General features: G+C 34.8%; 1 protein-coding gene across 1 annotated transcript; it reads left to right on the forward strand.

Annotated features, from left to right (window-relative positions):
- On the forward strand, nucleotides 1–10514 carry LOC105201897. Its single transcript, XM_026133254.2, is given in 9 exon segments — nucleotides 1–19; nucleotides 22–75; nucleotides 1716–1890; nucleotides 3209–3326; nucleotides 3445–3589; nucleotides 3664–3751; nucleotides 4078–4447; nucleotides 4997–9642; nucleotides 10421–10514. Coding segments are annotated over 8 exon segments (4923 nt in total). The 3' UTR covers nucleotides 8951–9642; nucleotides 10421–10514.
- The last annotated feature ends 350 nt before the right edge of the window (nucleotides 10515–10864 follow it).

Here is a 10864-nt window from a genome sequence, read left to right on the forward strand (position 1 = left end):
ATGAACTGCGCCGCGCCCGAGACGCGACGGCTGCGGCAGCCGTCGCGAGCGGCGAGCAGATCGGCGCGGTACAAGGTACGTGATGCATCATCCTCTACGCCGCCATCCGCCAAGCGTGCGAACAACGTGTCACTACTCGTCCGTGCTGTGTTCTCGATCGAAAGGGACGACGACGACGAGTCGATGTTTACGAGTGTGTCTCGACGTGCGACTCCGCGCTCAAGCCAGAGGAGAGAGAGAAAGAGAGAGAGAGAGAGAGAGAGGGAGAGAAAGAGATATCTCGCCGCGATCGATTCTGTCCGTCATTCGGACTTTTCCGCGTTCCGTGTACGTAAAAAATGCTAGGATCCGCGTGGACCGCTGCTCCAGCCACGCTCGTGTTCGCGCGTGACTCATGCCGCGGACGCGCGTGACGTCGCTTTTCTCCGTCTAGTCCTACAACCGAGTCACGCGCGGCAACGATGGTGTTTTCGACGCCGACGCCGACGGTGTATGGCGCGTGGGGTGTTCAACGATATGTGATACCAAAAAATCGAAAGTGCGTGAATATCCGTCGACCGGCGGAGGAAACGACCACGCGCGCGCGCGCGTGCGCGTGTTCTCGTTCGAAGGACGGTAAACAAAAACGTTCGTGCATGGCAGTCTCGTGTTCGTGCTCCGAATCAACGCACGTCTCTCAGGCGCATCCGGCGTTTGTGCTTTGCTCCTTCTTCCCTGAGAATAATTACGACGGGGAGTCACAAACGCGACTTTCCGGCGAGTATTTCCACGAATTCACCGGGCGCCCGATGTCCTTCCGAGACAATCGATACGTCCTCGGGGATAATTTACTATCGGCGTGTCCGCTTTCTCGTCGCGACGACGACGACGAAAACCGCTTTTGTCTGGCTTTCGTGCCGGTCGATGTCGGCTTCGATTCAGGATTTTCGGAAAGCGGCCGTTTTTACGACTCTCACAAGTTTTAGAAACCAGTTTTTCATGGTGGAACTCCACGAGCGGCTGCTCGAAGTTATACGCAGTGAAACGGTTCGGAAAACGTGGCATTCAGCTGTGAACGTTACAGAAATATACTACCGGCTTTTGGGCAATTTATAGTCAGCATGGGTCTCTCTCTCTCTCTCTGTCTCTGTCTCTCTCTCTCTTTCTCTCCCTCGGCACCTGCCGCAGCAGATGTTAAGAATGGTCAGGGTTGTAAGAAAATGATGGGCAGTTTTTGGAAACGTGCGTGAGTTACAAGAGGACGTGACTATCGTCGATCTTTGTGGACCCCGTCGAACGTTACGTTATCTTTCCCTTTTTTTTTAATCGATGCGATAAATTCCGATGCGTCACGAAATAAGATTGGATGAGTGAAATTCCAGTAATAGATTCCGTTAACTCTAATAAATCGAATTATTATACGGGTACACGCAATATATCATCCGCATCGATCGGCGGCAATCGCTTTCTCCATGACGTTAAAATCGACGATCTTTTGGGTCGATGGTATTCTTCGCTTAAAAGCGTCAAACGTTTTCGTAATCGGTGAAACGCGCTCTTCTCTCGAGTCGCAATGAAGATATTTGGTATTTTGTCAATCGGTATTTATTGTGTAATCTTTGTACGTTTCTCGCGGCTCCCGCGGGACGGAAACGCGTTGTTCGTCGCGCGTTCTTTTGCGCGTGTCTCGTGACTGGATTATGTAAAAAGATTCGCATGTCTGGATTGATGTTTAGATATCAAAAACGCAATGTTTAACCATGAAGGAGGGTCTAAACTAAACAGTGACGATGCAAAATCAACAATTATAGAGTTATTTCCATGGGTCTCAGAATTTAAGAAAATGTGCAAATGTATATACGCAGATAAAAGTATGGCTTCTTTGGCAGAGCTTATGCAGTATTATATCAGGTAATACGCTAAATATTTCGTGTAATACTATATACGCGCAGTTCACCAGTATTATCATCTTGAGCACTGGTGTTATAGTATATTATTGCATGTGTGTTATAATGTATGATGTTCGGTGTGTAGCAATAATTGACATTCCTGTCCAAAAATAAGTAACAAATTCATTTGCGTAGAAGATGAAATTTGAGTTATTGAATAGTATAAAACTTATAATCAAATTATATTCAAACAAACAATGTTCTTGTGTCATTAATATTTTATTAAATCGTAATATTTGATAAAATAATATCATACTTTCAAAATAATTATCCTTTAAAAAAGATTACTTTAATAAATACTTTGATAAATTACTTTAATAAATATGATGTTTTGGTTGTTAGTTGTTACATAATTTTGTTTGATTTTTTTTTACTTTTTTTATTATAAATGTATGTTTCAAGATAAAAAAACTGAACTAACTTATGTAACAACCCAATAAATTGCAGTAGAAGAAAGAGAATTACATTTTAAATTAAAAATGATCATTTTAAAAGCAGTTAAATATCATTTAACAATTTTCTATTGAAAATTAATAATGATCTCAAACTTTTAATAAATTTTTGAAGCAGAATATGATGTGTGTAATTCAAAATTTAAATGGCAACAATTGCAATGTAGAGTTAACAATAAGACGTTAAATTGTTTCAATTTTTTTTTTCATAATGTGTAGTTTTTTAAAAATATATCTTGTTTTGAATAATTTACTGTTGTTTCTTTTATATATTAAATTGAAAAACGTTGACTACATGCATTACACACATAACTTCCTCTATGTGATATCATTATTGAACTGATCTTGAGGGTCATCTCGCTATTACAATGACCCTCTCAATTGCTTAATCAGATTGTCTGAAGGTCAAAGAAATATTGTCTTATCTATTACAAGGCAATGCTAAAATTGTAAAGAAAGTATTTAATCATTTAGTTACTAGCATAATTTACAAATGTACGAAGATTTAATATAGATTATTGAAAATATTTTTTTATTAGTAGATTCTATTTTAAACAATATTACAAGCTATTTAGATTTTAAAATCACGCATAGAACATTATAATGTTTGTTGTTTTTGTTTAAAGGATTATAAATTTTAAATTTTTGTATAAATATATATACTTACATATATATTTGAGTGTGAATGTTAAAAATATTTATTATCCATTTTTTGTATAATATAAATTATAATTAATACGTATAGAAACGTTTTAACATTACATACGAAACATTAATGTTATACATTTGTTATACAGCAAATGTATATCTTTCATATTTTTATTACAGAAATGTAAGTATCAGTGTGAATGAATGTTCTACAAAGCCTTTACGAGCAGCAAAGTTGAAGGATTCTATTAGTGAAACCTTACTTTCGTTCTTATATATCTATCGCGAGCTTTCTGAGGTAAGTTTATCTAGCAGTCTTATAGTGTATCACACTCGTATAATCCGCTTTTCATCGTACATAGCTTTTTGTAGTGACACTATTCACATTTAAACAAACAGGATTTATCTTTTTTCAGGACCGTAATAGATCTATTTACTTAAATAATATGTCCGATTTATTGGCATTGTACATAGATATGGAATTAAAAGCTTCGAAAAAAAGTAAAGAAGATCATAGCGGAATTTGTACAAGACTTATTTCTTGTCTTTATATATATTTAGGTGTGTATTTTAAACGTCACTTAATTTGCTGATTTAATTAATAATAATAAAATTTTTCTTACTATTTTATTTAGAACATTCCACAGAGCATTTGTTAGATACTTTGATAAAGACACAATTTATGTACCAGAGGTATCACAGTATTTTAGATCCGATAATAACGTAAGTATATAATGTAGAAAGATACAGAAATTTAATTTGAAACTCTTGATATTTTGTTACATTATCATTAGAGATTGAATGAGTTGCTACATAAAAATTTTATACATCTACAATATTCACTATTTTATATTACATGATTATATGTTTTGTAAACTATTAATTTTTTTTTTTTTTAATATTTTATATAATTTCTTTTAAATAGATTTAGTTTATCACTCAAAAATTAATATTAAATGCGAAATATATTTAATCTTATTTTTTAATATAATTTGGAAAATACATGTTAAAATTTCTTTTGTATATATATTTCTTTTATTTGATTTCAGAAAAGTAACTAAAAATATTCCAGAGCGTCCCGAATCAAATATTATGTACCTTCGTTGTCTTCTTATTTATTGTCTTTGGAAAAATATAAATACCGATCTAGCCGTGAAAAATAAAATTATTACAACCGCAACTGCCTCTCTGGGAGCACCACCAGCGGCTTTCCCATCATGCGTAGAAACTGTATTACCGAAAGTGCCAAAGTGTCTACCAAACCTAACAAAATATTTGATGCAGCAGAAATCGTCAGACATAAAAGAATGCTGTAAATCATTTATACAGTTCCGTAGAGAGAGCAGAGGCCATACGTGGCTGCAAAAAAGTGAAAATGCATCTACTATTCCAAGTTCATCTAAGAGGACTATTTTACTGGTATGTACTGTGGTTCTAAATTTATCATGATACTTAAAGACGCATTCCTGAGATTATTTAGAGATAAAAATTTGGCTTAGATATACTACAGTGTAGTAATAAAGGTATACATAGAATTAAATAAATTTTGAAAATGGAATGCTTGAAACACTATTGTACAATATGCCATTTCAGTCGCATATTTCAAACAAAACAATTCTAAGAACCGTTAACTCGTTGAGCGTTATATAGGTTTGAGAGATATATTATCATATTTCTTATAAATATTGTATATAGTTTCATGTAATTCTGAAACTGTTTTCTTTCCAAATGATGTTGAATTTTACTTAACATATGATACAGAAATATGAAGATTGTTTTTATGCAAGTTATTAGAAAATACATAGAATTATTTAATTTCGTGCCATAATTAGTAAAATTTTATGTACATAGTAAGTAATAAAAATAAAATATAAAAAATTATTAAGTATAGTTAAAATTTTTCATTGAGAAAAAATGTAACGGTATTGAATTTTTGATAAAAAAATAATGAACTATGTATGTTTTTAGCAAGAAGTTACATCACGCGAAAACAAAAATATGGAGCGTGTCGAAAATAAATTTGTTTCGTCAGATAAAGATATAAAAAATAATTCCGTTTCAGATAATTTAAAGTTTTTAAATTTAACAGAGCAAACAAATGTTAAACCTTTAGGCACAATTTCTACAAATATTTCTGTAACACGAACTATCTCTACATCAATGAAACCAAGAGTGCTTCCACGGAAGAAAACTAAAAGATCCAATAAGATTGTAATAATTGATCTTACAACTGACATCGCTTTCGAACGATGTATAAAGAAAAGGAAATCGAGAAAAGTTGCCTGGCTCGAAGAAGCTAAAAAGAAACTAGACGCAAAGGCGATAAGAGCATCACAGAAGATCAAGAATCAACAAATTGTGGAAAATGTAAATTCTTTGAGAAAGATAATTCCTAAACAACAATTGGAAGATTCGCTTCAACTCGTGCATGCCACAAAAAATACAACTTTAAAGAATGATTTGAGTGCATCTACTATACAGGATATGAATTTGGATAACGAAAAAATGAAATCCATGCAATATCTTGATACAAAACATAAAACAGTCAATGGTAACACAATATCTACAAAACAATTGGTGGACATGGACAGTAATGGCAAAAGTGAAACTACTGAGTTGCCGCACTGTACAGTCTCTTCTTCTGTAATCGTTGATAGACCACAGTCTAAAATTTCTAAAAATTTGTTATTGGATATTACAAATGATGCTGATAAAGTTAGCAAATGTCACGATGTTAATTCTTTGGAAGCAAAAAATAATGAAAAAATGAACAATAGGCATAATACACAGACTGTGATTAAGCGACTGATAGAAAAAGACACTCCGCCTGAAAGTGAAACCTGTAAAAGAGTTGAAAGTTTAAGGAAAATCTGTGATTTAGGGACAGAGCACTCTAAAACTGTAAATACTCCTTTGATATGTGCCCAAGATGATTCCAAAGATGAAGATGATAGCTCTAATCATAATACTAACTATCTTAGTACAACTAAAGATAAAATATCCCCGCATGTAATTTCATCTCTGGAGTATAAGCATTGCAGAAATAATACAAAGATTGAAAGAAATGAAATAGAAGATTTTGGTAACAATGAGAATAATGTGCAGAAAGATACTTGTGAAACGATAAATAATGAAACACGATATTTCAAATCAACCACAACTGATAGTGAAATAAGTAAAGAGAAATTTGCAGTTTCTACGACAGCAGCTGAAACTCGTACAACAACAACTGTAAGTAACGTGGAAATATTAATAAATGATGCAACAGAATCTGAGCGATTGCAACAATCGTGCATTGCTGAAAATACAAGGCAATTGCAGGAACCTAAATCTCAAAATAAATATGTATCAACGAGCCACGATGTTGCAAATAATACTGTAAGCATTAGTCTAATGAATGGAGACCATTCTAATGTACAAACAGATTTAAAAGTTGATACTTGCATCGAGGTAAGCGATGAGATAAGGGATAGCAGATTCTCTAATCATAAAATCAGAGAAACTATTTTTGAAAATCGCACAGCTGATAAGAAAAATATTTCTAATATCTTTGACATGTCACTGTGTTCAAAGGAGGGAGTCAATGGTGAGGAAGATATCGACTTGAAAGCAGATCGTAAAGAAAGTGCAGAAATTGAATCTAATAAAAATTGTGATAGAGAATGTAACATAGAGGAATTAGGAAGATCTTCTGTGCTGTGTAAAAAAGTTGATCAAATGCATGATCACGAATCACCGAAAGAATCATCCAAGATATCACATACGAAAAACATTCGGGATTCATCGGAGGATAAAAGCATCGTTCAAGATTCAGAATTACATGATAATATAGATGGGCTTTCGTTGTTAGCCAATGTTATTGCAAGTCAGCAAGTATCTCATCTAAAAACTGGACACGAATTAAAATACGAACAAATCAAAGTCAAGGATTACGCGTCGTTAAGAAGCTCTCCTTATAATCAAACTACGGATGATGAAGCTGACACCAATGACTCATCTAATACCGTTTCTCAAATTTTGGAGAATCCAACCGCTGAAGTTATCAATAGAATAGTTGGAATTTATCCAGAGGATGCGTTAGACAAAGTGGCGCTTCATGTTGAAGTAACATCGACAACTGATCCTGACGATCGCGAAAACGATCCAAGCAATAGCGTTTCGCATATAGTTGAAACTACCATTAATTACGAAACAGACACAATATCCAACAATTTAAGTATGATGGAAAACAATGTGCAGTCAATAAAGGAGAATACGAACGTTATATTAAACGGTGAAACAGTCGTGCTCTTACAAAAGTCTCCTAATAGTAATTTATACATCATAAATAAAGCAGTGGAAAATGCACGGGATCATAATAGCGACGACGAAAATTGTTCAATTAAAGAAAAGAGCTGGATGGTTTCACCGGAAGATTGTGCGTCGTTCGAAGTTGTTAATACATCGGAGCATATTTCGTTTAATTTGGATCTGCCGCAATACACCAAGGAATTATCGTGCCAAGAAACTAAGTATTCCGTCGGAAGAAACAAGAGCATAAAAATTGAGCCTGAGGAGGAGACTAGCTTAATGAGCATCGCAGAAATGAAATCTTACGGTAAGAAGGGTTCGTTGTCGGTTGACGTGTTACCCGCGACGTCGCAGATCTATCAGGACACGAACGTTGCGAACGTGAGCATTAGTAAGTCAATCGATAAACGAAAATCCAAGTCCATTCTCACTTATAGACAGAACATTAAGCAGGAGTTCAGCAATCATATTACGCCGAATTGCGGAATACAGGGATGCAACGGGATACATTCACATCCACACGAAGTGATTGACCCGCCACACTCGTTACATATTCCGGTCACCCATCCCACGACAATACCTTCGATTTACGGAAACTGCGCTGCCGGCACAGATCTGTGTATGCCGTATCACAAGCATTGCACCTCCGTGTCGTGTAGTTTACAGATTAATTCTACTACTTCGCTTCATTCCCACACGAAATCCGCTAATTCATGCGGGAGATCGCACTGCTCATGTCTAAATTGTAGGTATGACATAGTCACGCATTGTAGACAGTGTATACTCCCTACCACAGACTCCCACGTGTCTTGCATTGAAAGTAATTCTTATTTTTTGCCAACACATTCATCAGTACAAACATCCGCCGTCCAAGAGCACGATAGGACAAAAAGCGAAGCGGTAATAAGTAAATTGTATGACGAACAAATATTGCGTAAAAGACTACAAAATAATACGTTGGAGAAGCTGGATGTGCCGCGCGAGCCAGATAAGTTATTCAAAAAAGATATGGACAAGTTGCCACTGAAAAAGAGATTGAAGGCCCATCATGCCATGATGTCTATGGTGTACGATAAGGTACCCATCAAGACGGAGAAATTGGATAATTATCCTCCAATTCCCATGATGTCCATAGCAGCCTTAGAAACGATAGATGGTACACAGAAACATCCTACGCAGATCATTAAATCATATGAATTATCTCCTACCGAAGAGGATAATCCACACGACAACTATCATTTCAGTCCGAATATAGTGCGAAGGGATTATTACAAAGATATGCACATTTCTAATACACATCATAATCTTACGAAAGAAAGTACAAGAAATCACGAACGCCAGTTTCGACCGAACGGTGATCAGCCTAACGCAGCGTGCCTAGAAAGTTGTCAGGACAGGACACCTGCGCAACGAAGAGACGTCACGAATCCAACATCTCTGAAACATATAGCAACGGAGACGATCGAGCAGGATAGCCCGTGTAAAAAGGCGAAAAAAACGCAGTCGTCTATTAGACAAACGAGAAGCTCAAAAAGAAACGTTCCTAAGGTAAATTATTGTTACACCGATGTTGATCCAGAATGGAATCCGTCCGGTGAGTCAAAACGAAGACGTAAGAAGACTAGTCGATGATCAATACTATTTCATTACGAGAAGTCACTGCTGTAAAAATTAAAGAGAAAAAGAAAGGAACCTGTATAGAGGACAAATGTGTTCTTCAAGCTGTGGCACTGTAAATTTGTATATATTTGTGAACAAAGCGGAAGAGAAAATGACTCGTCCTAGGAAGATTTTAGAGATAGATCGTTCAGCAGCGTGTTCAAGATTAGCATCAGCGAAGAGTTACATTAGAAGATTTCTGCATAAAATATTTTTGATGTTTGGTTAGATATCGCTAGAAGCAAGTTGTAGAGAATTTTATTCCGTTAAACCACAATTTAGATACATCCAAGTGCGACAGCAAATTGTGATATGCAATCACATGACCTGTTGTCATATTCTTAGTTACTGTCGTAACTGGGTATGGGTATATCTAAATTGCGATTAAACATCGTCACTCTCTACTCTTGCGACACTGTAAATGATAAAAAGCTTTGTAAGATAATATTTCAATTTTAATGTTTTCCTATTTACATAGTTGCAACGACGTCTGTCGCAAACTATAAGTTTCTTAAGTATAAAGCTCTTTTAAATTCTTGTAAAACAAGATAAAGTTTTCCGTATAAATATGTATATAATATATATATATCTGTACATACGTATAATCAATGCCAAACAGAAATTTATTTGGGGAAAACGTATTTTGAAGTAATATAATTTTTAAGGTAAGGTAATTTTATATAACAGTATAATTCAATAATTTGTTTGCTGACATATAAATACATGTATAATAAACATGTTCATAAATTTATAAATTTTTAATTTTAATTATTATAACGTTATCATATGTTATATTTCTCTAATTATTGCAATTGTAGAATCGAAATTTAATATTGCAGATTAATATAAATTAATAAAATACAGTGTTTGTTAATCTAACGGTCGACGTATTTTTTGCTTTGTATGCTCGAGCTCACGTTCGAATTTGTTGGGCAATAATAGCCGAAAACGATTACCGCATTTGTCTCTTTGTCTGGTGTTTAACGCTTTGACCTCTCCCCCGGCCTCGCGGTTGTACTTGATGGATCGAGAAGCTGAGAGTGGTCGCCGGAATCGGAGGGGAGGTTCATAGCTGATTTCCGAGAATTCTAGCACAAATTCTCGGAATAGAATTCTAACTCTTGGTATCATTCGAACCTTTGTGAAACACATACATGCGACGCAGTTATAAGCAAGTTAAATACGGTCTGTTTCGATTTACAATATTCAAAATTTAAATTTGTATGAAATCAAGGATTGCCTTATATCCCGCGTTAATTTAAATAAATGATGTTAAAAGAATTACTGACATTTATTATCGTTAAGAAAATTAGCGTAAAAACTTCAAGTCTCGACTATTGACGAGACTGACAATGAGCCGATAAACGTACAGTAATGATTTACTGTATTTTATTCTGCATGAATTATTTATAATGATAATTATATGTATGAATTCTTCTCCAGGTTCCTGAAGAATACAAAATTAGATTCAGAAATGTAATACGACCAGGTTGACGATTGAAAGTTAAAAGTGTATAAAATCCAAATTCATTGAACATAAACAGGATACACGACGTACCAGGAGCATGTTTGCATAGGTAATTTTAAAGTAATTATGTTTATAAATAGAGTTTTGTATCATAAATATCTGATAATAAGATCTAGATACTAGATTTTGTGTAGTTACAGTTTTTATTTGTGATAATAGTATTTCCGATATGTACTGATTTTATAGATACATACGGTTTCACACATGCATTCATAGCGTATATCTTATATTTCAGATTAATTACCCGTTTATACTTGAGTAACTTTGGGCAAGTGTTTCATGCAAGCACATAATATCAATAAATTCTCCAAATGGTGCAAAATTATTTGTATTGCCGTATAATTATAAAAACTGGAAAT

Source organism: Solenopsis invicta, chromosome 9 (assembly GCF_016802725.1).
Source record: "Solenopsis invicta isolate M01_SB chromosome 9, UNIL_Sinv_3.0, whole genome shotgun sequence".
Classification (NCBI taxonomy): Eukaryota; Metazoa; Arthropoda; class Insecta; order Hymenoptera; family Formicidae; genus Solenopsis; species Solenopsis invicta.